At 39.9% G+C, this 20,085-nt stretch overlaps 2 protein-coding genes, 1 long non-coding RNA gene and 3 other non-coding genes across 6 annotated transcripts; 4 read left to right on the forward strand and 2 right to left on the reverse strand.

The window, feature by feature from the left end:
• Nucleotides 1-429: 429 nt before the first annotated feature.
• rab42a (RAB42, member RAS oncogene family a) lies at nucleotides 430-5,300 on the reverse strand. The gene is made up of 2 exons (XM_033975213.2): nucleotides 5,002-5,300; nucleotides 430-3,292 (listed from the first exon to the last, which is right to left on the reverse strand). Exons 1-2 carry the CDS (start codon nucleotides 5,214-5,216, stop codon nucleotides 2,851-2,853), a joined length of 657 nt encoding a protein of 218 aa, XP_033831104.1. The 5' UTR covers nucleotides 5,217-5,300; the 3' UTR covers nucleotides 430-2,850.
• Nucleotides 5,301-5,926: 626 nt separating this feature from the next.
• LOC117378624 (uncharacterized) lies at nucleotides 5,927-7,502 on the forward strand. Its single transcript, XR_008648897.1, has 5 exons — nucleotides 5,927-5,976; nucleotides 6,369-6,423; nucleotides 6,634-6,709; nucleotides 6,881-7,225; nucleotides 7,391-7,502. It is a non-coding gene; the product is annotated as an uncharacterized LOC117378624 (long non-coding RNA).
• Nucleotides 6,448-6,583, forward strand: LOC117379177 (small nucleolar RNA SNORA16B/SNORA16A family). The gene has a single exon (XR_004542059.1). It is a non-coding gene; the product is annotated as a small nucleolar RNA SNORA16B/SNORA16A family (small nucleolar RNA).
• On the forward strand, nucleotides 6,973-7,102 carry LOC117379165 (small nucleolar RNA SNORA44). The gene has a single exon (XR_004542047.1). It is a non-coding gene; the product is annotated as a small nucleolar RNA SNORA44 (small nucleolar RNA).
• Nucleotides 7,259-7,331, forward strand: LOC117379171 (small nucleolar RNA SNORD99). Its single transcript, XR_004542053.1, has one exon. It is a non-coding gene; the product is annotated as a small nucleolar RNA SNORD99 (small nucleolar RNA).
• An 827-nt stretch (nucleotides 7,503-8,329) lies between the features above and the next one.
• LOC117378623 (CTP synthase 1) lies at nucleotides 8,330-13,182 on the reverse strand. The gene is made up of 18 exons (XM_033975264.2): nucleotides 12,952-13,182; nucleotides 11,564-11,750; nucleotides 11,320-11,490; nucleotides 11,134-11,234; nucleotides 10,937-11,053; nucleotides 10,759-10,842; nucleotides 10,311-10,391; nucleotides 10,088-10,239; nucleotides 9,872-10,004; nucleotides 9,681-9,769; nucleotides 9,508-9,602; nucleotides 9,378-9,440; nucleotides 9,224-9,267; nucleotides 9,052-9,148; nucleotides 8,922-8,977; nucleotides 8,749-8,845; nucleotides 8,529-8,673; nucleotides 8,330-8,445 (listed from the first exon to the last, which is right to left on the reverse strand). The coding sequence occupies exons 2-18, from the start codon at nucleotides 11,727-11,729 to the stop codon at nucleotides 8,361-8,363; spliced, it is 1,776 nt and encodes a 591-aa protein (XP_033831155.1). The 5' UTR covers nucleotides 11,730-11,750; nucleotides 12,952-13,182; the 3' UTR covers nucleotides 8,330-8,360.
• Nucleotides 13,183-20,085: the final 6,903 nt, after the last annotated feature.

Genomic DNA, 20,085 nt, shown 5'->3' on the forward strand with positions numbered 1-20,085 from the left:
AGTTGGCTGTAGAGAAGTAAAAATACTTGTAGATAGTGTCATTTATCCACATTACTTAAATAGTGGCGAGTCAACTGGGCTTATATCAATTTAATCAGTTAAAACAAGAAAATATGATAGAAATAAATGACAAACTCAAAACCACAACAAAAACAGATTTATTTACCTAGTACCCGGGTTGAGGAGTAGTCGGACTGAGTTTAGGAGGTAATAAACGTTGGGAACCTCAGATGTAGGCTGTCATGACTAGTATCATATACAAATATTATAACTATACAAGTATAAATAATAATAAATGTTAGTATAGCTGAATTATAATCATTTTCTAAGCATTGTATGTAATTTTCCCAAGAGCAGTAAGTGGGTCATACCATTTCACACAATCGCCACAAGAGGGCGCAAGACAGCACAAACAAGTCCAGACACCTTCATCAAACATCTATGTATTTATTTTAAACCAATCCCTAAAATGACAGTGAATAAAAGGCAATTCCCTTAAACACAATATATAAAATAAATAATGTTATTATTATTTTTTCAGTACAGAAGATGAAGCAGCTTGATTCAGTCTGTCAGTTTGTAGTAGACCATACTCTTACTATTGTTATTGCAAAAATGCACTCTGCTCACACTTATATAGGCCTATGTAATGTGTATATTACATGTGAAATAGTGTCTATTGGTGGAATAATGGCATATACTTTTTTTTAGAATATATAGGTGACGACCACAGACAATAATTTACAGTTGTTTGGATTAGAAACAGGGAAAAAATAATATGAAATATTTTTTCAGTGAAAATAAAACACCATATCTGATTGTCGTCAACCCATGCTATCATAAGTAAGCATCTTTGTTTTATAGTAATAGCTGTAGTAGTAAAGGGTTGATGCAAAATGGCATATGGGTAGTATTCCAACTACGGAAATACATAGTTTAGGCAAAAATAATACATACTGTCGCTCAAAATGAGGTCCAGGTTAAAGACAATAGCGTAACTTACTGGCAAATAGTGATTCAGTCAGGCAGTATCAAGTCATCTTTTGAGTATTTTTAAATTTAAGTATGAACACAGATTAAACTAGTGGATTTCTATATGAATGCATTTCATTGTTTGTGAAATCAGTTAATCCAAAACTGCTTATGATGTTAATGCTCTGCTTGTGACTATTTGAACATACACATGAGCATAGGAAGAGTTTCTTCATAATTTGTTCTACTGATTTGGGTTTTAATGTGTTTCAATAGCAGTTTAGATTTGTACATCAATGTAATTAAAAACCTGACTTGAGTCTGTTATTGTGTAGGCCTATATTACTGAAGAGGTGAACTTGAGTATATTTTGGCAATGTTGATGACACTTCAGTAGTTTGTTTTATTAGTAGTATGGGAATTGCTAAATAGAAGAAGTTTTAGACAAAAGTGTACCACAGTTTGTAAAGGATGAACGGTTGGTTAAATGAGAGAAACCCACTCTCCATCTACACTGCCCCCAGTTGTTCAAGCGCTAGTGTTATCAGTCACATTTTTCAGACATAGGATTTAAATTTGAACTAATATGTCTAATATGTGTCTGTGATTGAACAGGTAAAACAAAAGCATTCTTTTTCTTTTTTACAATTAACTAAAAATGGCCACTATGTCTTTTTCGTGTCTACGGAAGTAGTATTCTTTTCTTTTTGAAGGGGACACTGTTTGGAGCTTGATTGTAAAAATAACTACAGCTTTAAACTGTAATCAAATACTAACATTTGATAAAAGCTTGTTAAAACTTTGACTTTGTGCACCTGCATTAATAATACAAATATTTTAATGAAACTATGTTTCAGTCTTACTCTAGATATCTTACCTACAGCTACATTTCTTTTACAAAACAATCATCTATTAACAGAATGAAGAGTCTAAGTATGGCATAGGCGCACTTAGAGCTTTAAGCATTGACTTTGTGACATAGAGCGGAGAGCGCATCTGTTCTCATCAGACAGCAGTCACTGACCTTTTCCGCTTTCATCTCAATAGATTTCAGTTGTATTTACAATGGTACAGTCACAAGATGGTTAGCTAATTCACATGGAAACCCACACAGTGCAGTAAAACATTGATGTGATACCAGGCTGAAGACTTCATAGACTTTCTGTTAGGAGTCCGCCAACTGCAGCCACAAAGACTGAGCTCCCTCCTCTGAACAGAACACAGTCCAACATGCTTCATCACGTGGTTTGGAGACACGACAGGTTCTACACTGGTCCTCTATCAGGCCAGTCCCACAGAGCACATGGTGACGGTGATGGAGGTGAAACAAGCAGTACTCAGCCTCAGTCTGTCTGTTGGAAGGCTGGTTGTGAGAACTAGTAGGAGCGTGGACAGTTTCCATCTGAGTGGTATGGTACAGGTTAGTCAGCAGTCAACATACTAAGTGTCCTTTTCTGTTTTTAGTTTGTGTTCACTGGAAATAACAGTTTCTAATTTTAGACAGTGCCAGATGGTCTGTTTTCCAAAGATGCATGACTGTTATAAGGAGCCTTTTGAAAAATGTATGTTTATTTAATTTGAAGAAAACAAATTATTATTCTCTGGAGTATGTCTATGTGTGACCTGGAAAAGACGGACCCTGGCCCAATGTTTTATCATATTTTGGCACAATATATATTATTTAGTAACTCATGTAAAGTCAGGGTTTACGTTGAACATTTTTGCATCAACAATCAATCAATGAAAAATAAATCTTGTATGACCCTCGCTGTTTACAGGACTGCTTTGCACACCTCACTCTTCAGTGTCCAGCCAGCTCCCCTCAGCAGACCCCCACAGCACCTTCCTGACCCGTACCATATCACCGTCCTTCAGCAGTCAGCAGTGGCAGCCCTTCTCCGGAGCTGCTCTGGCTAGCTCCTCCTCCTCGTCGGCCGGGTACAGCACCTTGGCGGTCAGACCACTCTTGACCCCGTCCCATCCGTCTCTGGTGGTGATCTCTCCCATCTTCATGAGCTCGTAGATGTCCCTGGTGAGCAGCTCGAAGGCACGGTCCACGTTGCTGTTGCACTTGGCCGAGGTTTCCACGTAGCGGATGCCCAGGTCTGCGGCCAGCTGCTCTGCCTCGTCGCGGCTGACTTTGCGCTCCTTGTTCAGGTCGCTCTTGTGGCCGATGAGGATGTAGACCATGTGGTGGGGCAGGATGTGCTCGCTCACCTCCTTGTGCCAGTCCCTCACGTGCTCAAACGTCTTGCGGTTGGTCAGATCGAACACCAGCAGGCCGCCTACGGAGTTACGGTAGTAGGAGGTAGTGATGGATCTGCAGAGGAGAGAGAAACTAATGGTTAGCGCTAGATCGGTGTTTCTCAAACTGTGCTCTTCATTTGTAGTGTTTAGGGTAACATTTTCTTAAAAAACTAATTAGATTAGTTTGAAGTCCACATTTTTCTATTATCTTGAGTGCATGGAACTAAAAAGTGTGATTACATTAAAATAGAGATAGATTTAATACCATTATAGTCTCAGTTCCTAGTTTTGTTTTGTTTTGTCCCTGGGACAACCATGAGTTGTAACTACTTTTCTATTTACTAGGGCTGGGTTTAGTCTGACAAGAACAATAAAGGGAAGCATTACTTTATGAATAAAACGTTAAACTGCTGAACTAACATAATGTCACATGATCGGCTACAAACCAGTGTGGTTAGCTGTTATCATTACTCCACACTTTCATGCAACTGTTTAACCTGGGAAAACTATTTTATGCAAACATTTCAATTGGGATTAGGCTAATTTCTCCTGCCATTTTGCATTCCAAAACAAGGATTGCTAGTGTCTTTAGTGACACCGGCTTCTTTATAGCTTCTTTGTTAGGCAATTGACTCATAGAAAGTTAACAAAAGGTCTGTGGGGGTAAAGGTCAGCAGATGGCTTTAGTTTTCCCTGGTTTTGGTCTGCAGGCTATTCCGCACCAAGTATTAATTTAAAGGTTTAGAATAACATTAAATGAACAAAATCAGCAGTATTTTTAATGCAATTTCAGGTTTGATTAGTGTATTAAGACCACATCATGAACTGTTATTTGTTTCAGTTTTTCATTCCATCTTAGCAAAGAGAAAGTGAAAGCGAGCCTGTGGAAAAACCTCTCGTCAGAAGTCTGGATTTCAAAAGCAAAGGAGATCTAACCAACTAAGAAATGCTTTGACAGCCGGCTACACATGAAACAGAGCAATCAACAGGCAAGAGGGACCACATTTGAGACTTGTCATCCTCCTGTTGCAGTCTCCGTTGCCTAGGAGACTGTAGATTCCCAGAGCATAAAGACAAGCGGAGGCAAGATTCTGTGGAGGATGCAGAAATGTCCATCATCCGTGAATGAATGGAACAGTGATGCAATGTGATTTTTTTCATGCACAGGCCGGGACAACACAAGACCAGGGTTGGTAATAATCATGCCCTGACCTGGTTTTCAAACGTCCCCTTTATCACATCAGCTGTTCAAGATAGGGTAGACTTTAGTGCAAGTCCAGATTGCATCATCAACACGTTAGTTGTATGTAATTTGTCTCTGTATACTGTCTGTTAGGCAGGCAAAGCAATAGAAATGGTTTAAATGTGGACACTACACACAGCTTTAGTTTTAAATTTAGCCACATAACATCAATTTTGAGTCTTGCACGTGTATTTTAACTATTTTGTTGTAGGCTTAGTAGCTATAGTGCCATAATGTAATGTTGCAAGGCTATCACTGCTGTTGTTGGAGGCCATTATGAGTGAGTGCATTTCTGGACATCATGTATTGTGTTTTTTCTAAGCCTATATATGATTTTTATATATAAGCTTAGAATTATTTATGCTAGGCTGGTTGAGTTTGCATGTGCAGGTTGTGAGCTGAGGCGATATTTGTGTGGTTTTGTCCCCTATAGATGAGTACGCCTCTGCCCCTCCATTATTAAACGTCAAATCCCCATGATAAAAAATGCCATGTAATGCAATACCAAACAGATGGGTTATTTTACAGAGATTCTTCACCTGAATCGCTCCTGTCCGGCTGTATCCCACAACTGCAGCTTTATCTTCACCCCGGGTTCGATATCGAGGGATCGGGCATAAAAATCTACGCCGACCGTGGGATCTGCTACATCACTGTAAATACCGTCCGTGAAGCGCTTCAGCAGCGACGACTTGCCCACTGTGGAGTCCCCGAGCAGAATGATCCTAAACTGGTATTGCCACAAAATATCCATGGCATGACTAGCGTGCGTGGAACAAAAGCCCCCCACAAAATGTTTACATGGAGCCCAGACTGGTGCTGGTGTCCGTGCGTGCGCTGCTCTGGAGGAAGGAGCGCGCAGCAGGCGAACCACGGCGCAAATCACGTGACGCATGTACCTCTGCTCCACCACGGGCCACTATAAACCTACAGTCACAGAGGCCAATTATAAGAACAAAAAGATAAGCCCTATTGATATTTTAAGCCGTAAAACTCTACTCAGATCTGGGTCACAAGTCTGCTACGTGTCACGCGCGTTCACACATTCCTTTCCCTTTCTGAAATCATTTCACGTTGTAGTTTATGCTTCCTTTTTGCTCATGTGTTGATTGAATGGGCCTATCCTGCAGAGTCCAAATAGTAGTCAGAGAGAGGTCGCTGTCCGTGGTTCTGAAATAGGCTCGGGAAACACATAGACGGCACATTTACAGCAGTTGTGCATGTTTTGAACGGTGTTGCGACTCTGAGAAGGGATAAACCCTGATTAAATATCGTTGTGTATGTGTACGGCATCTTAAGTGCGGTGCTGGGACAACACAAACGCAGTTATTACGCAGAACGCACAACAAACTACATATCCCAGAATGCCTTTTATCACATGAGCTCAGCGGACCAATCAGCGAGGAGTGGGAAGGCGCTGGGGTATATAGGCGCGTGCTGACAGTTTTTCAGTCTCTTTTACCCTCGTGGTTTCTGGGAGAAGGGTCGAATTCAATCTCCTAAATTGTTTCAAGGTATGTACGTTTATCTTGGTTTGTTATCATTTCAGCGCGTAAAAAGCTCATGGTTTTAGTCTTGTAGAAGTGAGGGAAACAAGTCGGATGAAAATAACAGGCCAAAGCTAACTCGTGCTGCTATGCTAACAAGCGAGGGCTAGCAACTTGTACTGTGTCAGTGGCTTTGGATGCCTGTATAATTGTGCATATTTGTCCGCTGTAACTGAGGGATTACAGACATATTTGGCCGTTATTTTTCACTGCGAATTGCTAAAGCTTGGCTACATTTTTCATTGGCGCTTTTTTGCAGACCACATGGCACAGCAGACTGCATGTTATAACTCGTCTTAGTAAAATGCATGCTTCACAATGCGATCTAAATGGTAAAACGTGTGTATTTTCTTTTTCAGCTATGAGTCATCTAAACGTATTAAAAGACACTGGAATGGAGGCTGTAGAAAAGTGGTAAGTATTACTTTTATACAACTTGAAGGCACCTATCGAAGCCGTTCATGTTCTTTAGTAGCAGAGGACGGTCAAAAGGATGCCAAAATGAATACTTTCACCGACGGTCGCTGTTCAGTTCAGTGTAACTGTCTCAGCAACATTTAGGGAAAGGACATTATCAAAAAAGTGCTAGTTTTGTGTTTGTATTAATCATGGTGTCTTGTGTAGGTGCGGCCCCTCAATGGACCATGGAGATGACAAAACATGAGTCCTGAATGAATTTCTAAAAGGAGTTAGTTATAAGGTAACTTGAACATGCTTTCTATTGCTAGTCTAATGGCGTTGATGACACACTTGCCCTCACTGATAAAGGTGATGAGACCTTTAATGTACTCTACCTGAGCCACACTAGACCTCAAGTATGATTTTTATGTCTGAAATGTTGCATTTTAATTTAATTAATTTTTTTCTTAAGGAAGCTGTGAGCAACATGTGAAGGAATCTGGTCACAAAGTCTGTTGTTCAGGTAAATCCTGGATTCAGAAATGCCGTGTAGACTATGGGGGGAGGCATGCTATCCTAAGGACCTGCACTTGCTTGTAGTGCTGGTTCTCCAAGTGCATGCCAGAACATTGGGTGGTCTTTGACTGTTGTGGCCCCTCTGTGCTGTCAGCAGCCACTCAACTGTCCAACAAATGCACTGTTTCAATATAGTTGACACATTTCTCAGTTGTAACCCTAGGCTAATTTTTTTTTTAATAGAATTACAAGGAGGTTTAAAGACTGGCATGAACCTGTCCCCTACTAGCCCAATTTCGAGGTGAGCAACATGGTTTTTAGAGGCTGTTCATTTTCTGATCAATGATGACCCCAAAATTAATGGTGACTTTTGGATGAAGCTCGCGGATATGGGACTGAGATCAGCTGTACTATGATGCTTTGTGGTAAAAGTGAATACATTTTACTGAGCAACTTGTTTTTTCAGGTCCTGGGAGGGGAGGATATCTGGATGAAGTGCTCAAGATGATCAAATTGTTTGACATCTCACCATTTCTAGAAAGTGTAATGAGATGAGATCAATAAACTCATGACTGCAAATGGCAAAATGTCTACATGTTTCACTGAATTGCCTGTTGTACCACCTAGAAAATATTTGGCTTTCCAGGGCTAAAATGACACTGAAAGTTTTTAAAGTGCCACTGGTGGTACCTATGCAATGGCACTCCTGCACCAGGCCTCTAGCTGAATTGCCCCCATATAACGTGTAGTTGGCTTTGCTGCACTAGTTACATGGAATACTGTCACACTGAACTGGGTTTGGCTTTAGTTTGAGGCCCATTAATGACGCCTCAAGGTGTGTGCAACACTTGCATTATAGCGCCATCTGGTGGTTTAAGAATCACCTTCCCTATGCAGCAGCGTTAAAGGGCTTTTTGAGGAACGTTAACATTAATTTGTGTTAGATGTGCTGATATCCAACAAATGAAAGAACTGACCAAGACTCATTCTACAATAGGCTGTTAATTGCTATAAGTGATGCATGATGAGGTGTATGGTTGTAAAAAAAAAAAATACAGAAACTGCTTTCAGCAGATCTGCACTGAGCGCCTCTTGGGACTGATCAAAATGAGCCCACACAGAATAGGCTTTTTTGTGATGGACAGCAACACTGTCATACCCTTGCACTACACAATCTGCTTCAGTGCTCCTGACACAGGCCACACAAAATGACATGGGAGATGTCAGTCATGTGACTTAAAGTGGCACACAGTTTGACACATGGACTCGATTGGCTCACTTATTTGTCAAAGATTTGCAAACCTCTGATAAATGGGGGGGACAGTTTAGAGCACCATGACCTCTACTGCTGAAAGCGGCTAATTAAACAGGATTAAATCTATAAAATGAGAAAATATTTTGAGGTGTGTAAAAAGTCATTTAAAATAAACCACACTTTATTCATTAGAAATTGATGGCAACTTCAACTCTGAGATTTCAGAGTCAGGTGTGCTGCTTCCACTTCGGTCACTGTATGTATCTCTGTAAAAGAAGTATAAATGTTAGGTAAATACAAGTGTACACATGTTTGTTTACATAACCAGAAGCATAAAACGTCAACGTACCGTGGAGACAGTCTGCAGCCTTTCTGCAAGTAGCTCGGAAGCTTCCCCGCTGCTGCCAGGAGTAATCCAAGATAAGGTGGTGATGGCTTGATAGGGCGTGAGGTGAATTCTGGGTGGTACTGGACTCCGACAAAATATGGATGATCTGATAAAAACGCCATTTCAGTGTTAAAGCTATGACCCATTTACTTAAAAGCATTAAACCTGTATTTCCATGTACCATCCAATTCTATAACTTCCATCCGTTCCCCTTCAATATCCTGACCAACAAATCGGAAACCTTTCTCCTCAAAGTGGCTCTTGAGCTCTGGATTGACCTAAATCAGGAAGAGAAAAACTTATCACTACATCCAGTTAAGTTTAGCTATACATATTAAGAGTGAGTACACTTGCCTCAAAACGATGTCTGTGTCTTTCTTCAACATATTCTGCATCTCCATAGAGCTTACCTATAACAAGATAAGTACATCACTACAAATACATTAAAATCTTTCCATGTCAATATCCACTTTGATTCCCTTACGTAATATGCTGTTGTTAGTTTTAAAGATGGTCCTTCTCTTCCCTAACCTCATTGTGCCGCCCATTTGACCAGGGTTATGTTCTGGCATATCTATCACCTGTAACAAAAACATGCAGTCAAATTAGTCAATTCAACTTAAAAGCCATAACCAAGAACATCATGTTTAACTCACCACTGGGTGTTTAGATTCTGGGTCAAATTCTGTTGAGTTTGCATCTGTAAAACAAAAATAAAATTTTATATATCAGGCTTAATCAGATGTTTTATGACTACTGGATCATAGTACTGACATAGTTATACATAATTTCATTATATATATATCATACCTTTCCAACCAAGTGTGTTCCTGGCAAATTCACATACAGCCAACTGCATTCCCAAACACACACCTGCACAAAAAATATATAAATATAAAACATATTAAATCAATGCATATAGAAGGTCCTCATTTGTTACCTAGGAAAGGCTTCTTCTGTTTCCTGGCCCAGGCAATGGCATGAATCTTGCCTTCAGTTCCCCTGACACCAAAGCCTCCAGGAACCAGGATACCGCTGAAAGTGCAAAGGCAAACCCGATTGTTATACTGAATAAATGATCATTTACAGCAATAAGTACGCCATTTTTCTTACTCAGCACTGCAGAGTTTTTGCCAGGCATCATGGTATTTTACAGGTTCCTCATGAAGGGCGCTTGGCTCAAGAGATGCAGAGTCTATGTACTAAAGGAGAAGAACTACAATAAATGAATGCATTCAACAGCGCTGTACATTGTATTACCTGAGCAACCTATACAAAAGTCCGACTTCAACAGGAGCACTTACTTTGACTTCTAATTTGTGGCTAATGGACAGAGCAGAGTGCTCCAGGGCTTTAATAACAGAGGCATAAGAGTCTGAAAACTTGGTGTACTTTCCCACCAGGGCTATGGAACAATGCTCTAGCAATCTGTCTGATCTGTGAAGATAATGCAAACATCCATTTGTCTCTGAATTTATTAATTTAGGATTAAAACATGGCATTCTGCTGTTGTGACTAACCTGTCAGACATCTCCTTCCATTTGGTAAGCATCTTCCTGGGGCGTGTCTCAATGGGCATGTTGAGTCTACGACTCAGGTATCCCACCACTCCCTGGTCTTCCAACAGTAAAGGAACTCTGTAGATGGACGAGACATCATGCACACAGATGACCTGAAAAACAACATGCATTTAGATCTGGAAAAAAGATTCTAAGTTTGTTCCAAAAAGAGACAAGTTTCTACCTGCTCTGGTGCAACATGGCAGAACATTGAAATTTTCTCTTTAACAGAAGTCTCCAAAGCTGCTGTGCAACGACACATAATCTGAGGAACAAGCACACATGATGAGCTTATTACCGTCACGAGAAACACACAAATGAAGTTTCACAACACGTAAATTCATCAATAACCCATATAACTTGTAGCATCTGCACTCAAAATTCTATTTCCTTTTCTTCCATTTTTAAAGACATGTATATTTGGATACTGCAGAAGGTGAGGAGCTGCAACATTGCGTGTGATTTAATTATAAATTAATAACAACACAAAAATTGACATGCTAGAAAACATCATATGTCAATATCAGAAAACAATCATTGTACAAAACTCGGCACTATTCTTTCACCTCGATAGTCTCTATCTCTGCTCAGACATCAGTCACAGTGACAGACCAACTGTGAACATGACTCACCAGATCAGGAGACAGACCCAGTCCTCTCAGCTCTCTCACACTGTTCTGGGTGGGTTTGGTCTTCTGCTCCCCAGTCGCACTGGGCTGAAAAACAAAATAACATAAATTATACATTCAATAGGTTTTATTAAGGTATAGGGTAAGGTATTTTTAAAAGATTGAGAAACAATTTTCTAACCTGTGGGATTAAGCTCACATGGATGTTACAAAAGTTCTCTCTCTTGACCTTAAACTGGAACTGCCTAAAGGCCTCAATAAAAGGCATGCTCTCAATGTCTCCAACAGTTCCTCCTAACTAAAAGCAAACACAGCCAAAATGATCACAACATGATTTTTACTGAAAATATACAACTTAACAAGACTTCTCAGACTAACCTCTATAACGCAAACTTGAGGTTCTACACCATCATCATCAACAGGAATTTTGGCCTGCTTCACAACCCACTCCTGAATTGCATCTGTTATATGTGGAACCACTGCAAAAAACAAATTAAAAATATTGAGAATCTCTTCCAAATTATACATATTTTTATTTCTCAAGAAACCAAATGTGACAACAACCTTGCACTGTTTTTCCGAGGTAGTCTCCCCTTCTCTCCTTGTTGATGACTGACTGATAAATCTTCCCCGTGGTCAGGTTGTTGTCTCTGGTGAGTCGGATGTCCAGGAACCTCTCGTAATTCCCAAGATCCAAGTCTACCTCACCTCCATCATCCAGCACAAAAACTTCCCCTGAAGATACAAGGAAACATTAAGAACAACCCTAGTGATTGGGCGTATACATTGAAAATTGTCATTCCCATACCATGTTCATATGGTGAGAAGGTTCCAGCGTCTATGTTGATATAAGGATCGATCTTAATAGCTGTCACATGTAAACCGCAAGACTTCAAGATGGTGCCCACACTGCTCGCTATAATGCCTTTGCCAATGCCCGAGATGACGCCACCAGTTACAAGGATGTACTTCATTGTCCTTCTGGGCTCTGGTATCTTAAATCAAACAAAATGTAAAATATGAACAAATATGCAGAATAAAAGTGAATACAGTGTGGTCACGTTCAGTATTTCAGGTGCATCAATACTGGTATCCCTTTGACTCAAAATATGAACTGAGATGTCAGTGAAAGTTGGTTGTTAAAATAATTTGGGCTGAACTTTAAAAGGTGCACTCTGTAACCTTTCTGGTGTCTGTCAACTGGGCTTGCCACCAGCTTGTCTCCATGGAGATAGAAGCTAATGCCATACTGTGGAACACTGCAGACTGGCAAAGCTTGATGGCATTTTCTTATAGTTTACATTTACAAAATAAATCCCACAATCTACTGTAAAATATACAAGACCTAAACTACTATTCTTATCATAAGCCTTAAAACTGTTCTATTAAAAAGTGTTCCTATTAAATAATCTTTTCTCATCAAACCCGGAACTACTAAATAGCCTAAAACAAAAGCTCATATGAGCGTGTAACAACGCGCTGCCTCGAGGCAAAGGAAAAGGAACTCTATAATAATAACTAACCCTACTAACCCCCTTAGTGAATACCAGCATGTGCACATGGTGCATTTGTTATTATTTACTTCACAGCCCAGATATTAACGCTGTTTCATTCACCGTTATTATAAGGGCATTAAATCAGCGTGCACCGCTCTTACAGGAAACCCCGCACAAAAAAACTAACACACCACAATATTGCCGCGCCACGAGAGGCTAGGCTAGCTGCTGAGGTTACCTAAGGAGGTAAACACTGGTGCACAGGCAAACAAAAAAAAAAACAATCACTAAAACTATGAACTTAACAGAACGACGAGTAGAAATGTACATGACAAAAAGTAACCAATAAAGTGATAAAATGTAAAGGAGAGCGCGGCTGACATCCTGTGCTAAATCAAGCTAGCACATGAGCACAATGCAGCTCGACCGGTTTACAAAATAAAGACACAAACAGATCTATAACATACCACAAATACACACTATAAACTCAAATTGTGAATTAAAATTTGTAAAGCATTTATTATATGACATCACTATTAAGAGCTTTATACAATCAAAATAAAATAAAACCGAAACTTAATGAAGGCTTAAGCACATCATACAGCAGGAAGCAGCAGACAGAGCTGCACACTCTAATGCTCTACTGCAACTTTACCAACTAGCCTACAACTTCACCATCAGCATCACGATCATTCCTTACCAGGGCTTTACTTTCGATACAAAACCGTCTGCAATGAAATAAATTAATCGCTGATCTGAGTAAAATCCGACGTAGTGTAGCAGCCAGCTTTTCTTGATCTGTGTCCCTCACAGAGTCTGAGGTCTGTGCTCACTCCGGATCCTCACACGTGTCTGGAGCTCACGGCCTGGACCACACAGCCTGGCGCCTGACTGCTCCTCTGCTCCTCTGCCTGCTCCTCTGCTCCTCTGCTCTGAGCACACGACAACAATGGAGTATTCACGAGCAGCAGGACATTCTCCTATCATGGGTAAAAGTAAAAAAGAAAATATCACGATGAAATAAAACAACAAAAATCATAAATGCAAACGTATATACAGGTAGACTCAATGTTATTATGAAAGAGTTCATTTATTTTATTTTTTCTAACTAACTACCTATGACATTTGTAAATCTATACATTCAGTCCTGGTATTGTCAGACTTATTTAGGATTTATAAATCTTAATAAAAGCTCGTCTGTGTTGGAGTCAGGGCTATTGTGTCGAAACAGCACACTGCAATGCAATCTTTGAGATAGTGGGCTAATGCTTATTGACACCTAAATCATTCCATAAAGATAATCAAAACTATGTAGTCTGCACAACACCTGAAACAGCACTGTATGTTTGAAATGTATCAGTAGGGGGCACTGTTATTGCATCATCTGTCTGCCTCCACTGTTCTGGAGTCTAAGCAGCTTGGTGAGACAAAGTCTAGAATGAAGCTCTTGAATGTGTTATTGGCTCAGTAATGTAGTAGAATGCAAACCCCTTACAAAGTAGAGCCTCCGAGATAAGACAGGAAATAAACTATGGATTCTTAAAAAAAAACTTGATATAATTAAAATTATAATGTCAACAATTTATCCATCAAATTTTAAAACCATATATTTCTTTAAAAATCTATCTTGAACAACCAATATTGTTGTTTTTGAAATGCTAGTTACTTTACTGTCTTGTTTCACCATTTTATAAAGGTTGGACAGATACATATCTAATCTGTATCCTACACATTCCAGCTCTTTATACATGCCTTACACAATAACAAGGGGTGCCTACTGAAAAACTGCACATATTACCAACAGTCCAACTACTAAATACTAAGTATCATTTTCTACACTCAACATTTCATCAAGAGGCAATCAATCCTTACTGTGTCTCATTAACACATGGATTTTATCTGTTGTGTCAGTTCCACATCAGTTTAGTTACAATTTGTCCATGACCTTTGACCTTAAAACTTACCATTCTGCCCCACACATAGAGGGCAACCAGGGTGAATGACCCACTGACCCCTGACCCTCCACATGAAGCAGCCACATGTGGACACAGACTTGGAACATTTCAGGAATGTTTCCATAGTAACAATTTCCCAAAATAAGCTAAAACAAACCAGTAGCAACCAGAAATTAAAACAAAAATTAAATTAAAATTAAAAACTATATATGAATAACCACCATGTGCAATGTTACAAGTGTTCTAGAAACTACCTAGACCATGATCCTTTGCTCCATTTTATTGTGTCCCTTACGTTGCTGTTTGTTTGTTGTTGTAATTGTTGTTATTTATCTTAATATATTAAAATATGACTGGACCTATACATTGTCGGGGCATTTTAGAGTAAAGTGTTTAACAATTTCTTGATTTTTCCTCAAAATAATTGAATAAATACAGAATTATCTTCCTGAATAGATCTGAATAGCTCTTTGTGGTGGTTATAGTGGAATGAGCCAAAACTTTGAATAAATCCAGACTAAAATAGTAAATCAAATAACCAAATTCGTGCAGTAAAGGCTAAATCAACTGCCTACCTTGTCATTGTGTTATAGTACTGGCACCCACTGCTGTACGGTTACATGCAGTGTTTTTATTCTGGTCCTCTTCTCTCCTCCCTGAGTGGACAGCTGATGTGTAGTGCAGTGACAGGGCTGGTGCAGGGTCAGACATCAGGGTCCCCCACAGACTGGTGACCACAGGGTCCCATCATGCTAGTGACAGCCCCCTACTCACCAGGCTACCAACCTGCTCTGCATGCATTCTAACAAGGTGCTCATTAAAACCACATTTTTATCTTATCATAGTGTCAACCCTGTTATCATTGTGCTCCTCCTTTTTGTTAGTGAGTTTGATGTCTAAAGTTCTGAACTATTAGCCAATTGCAAAATTTATAATACAATACTGTGGAACATTTTAGGCTCAATGGAGACAAGCAGGTGGCAGACTCTCCACCAGAAAAGTTACATAGTACACCTTTAATATTTACATTAAAAAATCCCATTGTTTTCCCTTTCACAGCCTTTTCCTTTAGACAGCTGCAAAACCTTGAGCAGAGTTGAGTATATGACTGTTAATGATGGTCTGCTGAACGTGTTGTGGCAGAGCGGTTATTAAGCTTTATTTAGCCCCCCTGTGGATGCACTTAAGGGAATAACTGGCAGCCATTACACTAAATCTGTCGTGAGATGGGCCTACACAATGTACCATTCAATCCCAACCAAATTCAGCAACTTCAGCAGGCACCACGCAAGCCCATTACCCATCCAAGCCTTCAATTTAAATAAGCTGCGCTGCCTATTTAACACTTTAAAGATGTGTAGGATTTAGCTGGTGGTTTTAGATGGATGTGGGTAAACAGCCACTCAAAAACAGGGATTAGGATTTATATCAGAAAGGGATAGACATTTCTATAAATTGCTGTAGCGGTTCCCTATTATATGCAATATATAATTAGTAGTATTAAAATCAAATGAGCTGTATATTTAGCAATTGCGTACAGTTTTGAAATTACGTAAATGCAGCACACAGGAGTTCCTCAAGGACCTCAAGGACATTGCCTCCTTTATTATTCACAGTGTGTACTAACGACTGTGTCAGCTACTTAAGCACCTGCTTGCTTATTTAGTAGGTGATGATGTTGCTGTTGTTGGCTTTTTCAACAGCAGGCTACAGAGCAGTTGGCTATTTTTTATATTTGGTGTGAGGACCATTGTTTTTAAACATTGAAAAAACAAATAATTTTGTTTTTTAGGAAAAGCTCACCCCTGTGAAGCCAGACAATACAGCCTATGAAATTATGGCAGACTTTACTCTGGCACAATAATAGACAATGAACTGAATTGGAACTCGAATGCTGTGTTCAGACTTCTAGGAAAGTCAAATTTCATGGAAACAAATTGGCAGAATTTCATTTTTGGCTGACAAATAAACTTTAAATCTTGCTCAGATGATTGTGGTGGACACACACCATCCTCTGAGGTCTGGAAGTAATCTCTTACCATCTGGACAAAGGTATGTGTTGCTTCGAATAAAGACCAAGAGAGGTCTTACATCTTTCCCACGCAGTATTCATCTGCTCAACTGTAATCCTAGTGTTCTGATGCATGGACTGTAGCCTATTTTAATTTGCCTATATGTGTTCTTATGCGGTCTTTGTCTTCCCTTGCCTCTGTGTAGTGGTTTTATGTGCTCTCGTATGAAGACAAATCGCCCTGGCCTCGGGGCAATATAGGTTTTTTCATTCACTCAAAGTTGTCAATTATAAAACAGTACTTCATTATTGAGCCTGAAGCCTCAAAGTCTCGTCATCTGCAGCCAAAAAACATTTTTCGGGAAGGAGTTTAAACCATAAATCTGAAGTAACTTGAGTAAAATAAAATTTCTGTCAGGTCCTCAGATCAGGGAGGCCAGATGTGAGCGGCTCTCCAATCACAGAGCAGAGGGCCGCTGATTATAGGGCAATCATTGAACTGGTGCGGATGACATCAGCAGCAAAATTTGGGTGACTTTATTTGGGATTGCAGGGTGGCAGTGAGAAAGGCCTAGCCCGGAGCACAATGACAGACTGTGAATGGCTCCGGATGGAAGTGGAGCGTATTAGTAAAGCCAGAAAAAGGCATACTGAGGCCAGGTTTGACACCGCCACAAACCCATGGCAGGTCTGGGAGGGCATCAGGGCCATCACGGACTATAAGAGAAAATTACCACCTCCCTCAGCTGACTGTCCCACTTTAGCTGAAGACCTAAACCTCTTTTATGCCTGTGACAGAGACAATACAGACTCTGCCCTGCCCCACTCCTCTCTAGTGACTTTGCCCCTGTCCTGAGCACACATGAGGTGAGATGTGTCCTCTGCAGCATCAACATCAGGAAAGCAGCAAGACCGGACGGAGTGGTAGGTCAGGTGCTGAAAGACAGTACTGTACGGCGGAGCTGGCGGACATCTTCACCTCCATTTACAATTTGCCGCTGTCCACATCATGGGTCCCAGCCTACTACAAAGCAGCTACACTAGACCCTGTCCCTAAACAGTCCAATGTCACATGTCTAAATGACTACAGACCTGTGGCACTCACCTCCATCTCTGCCAAATACCTGGAGAGACTGGTCATCAAACGCATCAGAGCTGCAATACCACCATCACTCAACCCATCTCATTTTTTTTATATGGAAAGCAGGTCAACAGGGGACACCCTTGCCATTGTGCTCCACACACTGCTGGAGCACCTGGAGATTAAGAACACCTATGTGCAGCTCCTCTTTGTGGACTACAGTTCATCTTTCAACACCATCCAACCATACACACTCCAGTCCAAACTGCACCATCTTGGCCTAAACACCACACTGTGGGGTAGACTGTGGAGTTTTTAACAAACTGCACACAGAGTGTCAGGGTGAACAAGCACACCTGTTCCCCTCTTTCATCAATACAGGGGTTCTGTGTACACATAACAGCTTTGCCTCTTTCTCCTCTAATCACATTGTCAAAGTCACAGACGAAACCATTGTGCTCGGTTTTATCACGGATTATCATGACAATGAGACAGACTACAGAAATGAGCTGAAACATCTGGCCTCATCGTGTCACAGCAATAACATAAATATCAAGACCAAGGAGATTATTGTGGACAAAACAACCACCGGCTTCTCTCTGTCGGCACTGAAGTGGCAGAGGGTGACCAACTTTACATTTCTGAGGGTGACTGTGACTGTGGGCCTGTTCTGGAGCATTCACACTGCCTCAGTTGTGGGGAAGGTCCAATGGCACCTTTACTACATGAGGAAACTGAGGAGTGCCAGCATCCCCAGAACACTGAGAGTGAACTACAACTGAGCCATCAGTATTGTGACATATGGACTATTAGTAAGGTTGTATTCCCTCCCATGAACAATATCCACTCCCACCAATACAAAAACATTCTATTTGACTTTGCATTGTTGCATAATGACATAAAAAACTCCACATAGTGACTGTATGTTTTGTGATGCACTGTAGACGCTCTTTATGCTGCTGCTTAGACCTTTACTGTTTATGACATATGGGCTGTACTCAACACTATTATGGTGCTAATGTTTACACTGGGGTATTTATGGGGTCATTGGCTGGGCTCTTGCAACTTTTGTATTGCACTTTACATCAAAACGATGCAGTGCTTGGAACTCTAAATGTAATTTTGTTGTTTTCTATGACAATGACAATAAAATCTTGAATCTTGTATCTGAATCTCAGAAAACGTTTGAGTGAGCGTTCTTGACGTTCAACAAAGACGGGATAAAACTGTTGCTGATAGTTTGGTCTGGCATGTTTTAACGGCATCAGTTTCTCGTTTGAAATTATTAAGCTCATATTCGATGCACTGAAGAGGAGTAAGTCACTTCATATCGTGATTTGTATAATCTGTAGCAATGCACAGGGGAAGTGCCAACCGCTGATCATTTTGCTTATGCCTAATGACAGGACAGGCTGCATGTCACTCCTACTCCACTGACTTGTAGACGTAGGCCTACTGTAATAAGCTCTGGGCCTGCATTTTAGATGTACCTATGAACTTATTATAGACCTAGACCTAGACTGAGTTCTTTTAGGACGGCCATGCAGTCTATCCTGTCATTAAACATAAGCAAAATGAAAAGTGCTTGTCTCGATCTTCCTCTGTGCATTGCTACAGATCATAAAGACTGCACATTCAGACCTGCTTAAAGTGACTTGCCAGTAGCCATTGCACTGGATATGAGCTTAATATGTTCACGTTAAATGAGAAAGTGGTGTTGTTCAAATATGAAACTTTTCACATTAAAACGAGAAACTGATGTTGTTCAAATGTGAGAATGAAGCCATTAAAAAGTTGTAATGATTAAGTTTTAAGAAAATGTTCTTGTTTGAACTTAATACTTTTTAATGAAAAAGCCAGTAAAAATATTGAATCAATTTTTGTCAGTTCTACCCTTAAATTCTATCATATATTGTCATGGGCATACTTACCTCTCACCAGGCGCTTTTTAAAAAAATAGTTTTTACCCTGTAGACTTTATTGGACAGAACAGTAAGCAATGTGAAATTGGGGTATAGAGCTGGGAGAGACATTCAGCAAATATTTGCAGTCGGGAATAAAACGCACAACACTATCTGAGCCTGTGGCATATGTGCTGCTATTAAATCCCTTTGCCGTATACTGTAGTGCAGCTTCTTCTCTCTTTTAAGTATCAATGTCCATCTTCCAAGGTCCTGGTGTGTTAACTGCTATTTGAATCACATATCATGTACAAAAATACCTTTTAGTCAGTGGCGGAAAGAAAATTTGTACTCACTTAAAAGTACAGTTACATGGATAATAATCTACTCAATTATAAGTACAAGTACTGCTGCCAAACGTGCACTTAAGTAAAAAGTAAGCATGGAAAATACTACTCTAGTTACTTTTTAACATTAACATTAAACATTAAATATCAATACTTTTATACAAAACTTCATTAATGAAAAAGTGTAAAACTGTATTTAGATGTTTTAAATCACAATTTGCATATTTCTTACATCTGACCAATGGTACACCTACATAAAGGAGCAGAGACAGCCATGGGTAATAATGGTCCCATTATGATTTGTACTGTACTCAGTAACTTTTATTTATTTATTTTTATTTATATTTATAATATATTTATTTATATTATTTAAAATGTAAATACAAGATATTTAGTTACATAGATGCATACGTACATAGGATTTACTCAATTAATACAAGAACTGGTTTAAAAACCCACTCAAAAAGTACAGTTACCCGAACAAAAGTATTTGTAATTAGTTACTTTCCAGCCCTGCTTTTGTTGAGCTGACACAAGTA

The sequence above is a fragment of the Periophthalmus magnuspinnatus genome, chromosome 11 (genome assembly GCF_009829125.3).
Source record: "Periophthalmus magnuspinnatus isolate fPerMag1 chromosome 11, fPerMag1.2.pri, whole genome shotgun sequence".
NCBI lineage: Eukaryota > Metazoa > Chordata > Actinopteri > Gobiiformes > Gobiidae > Periophthalmus > Periophthalmus magnuspinnatus.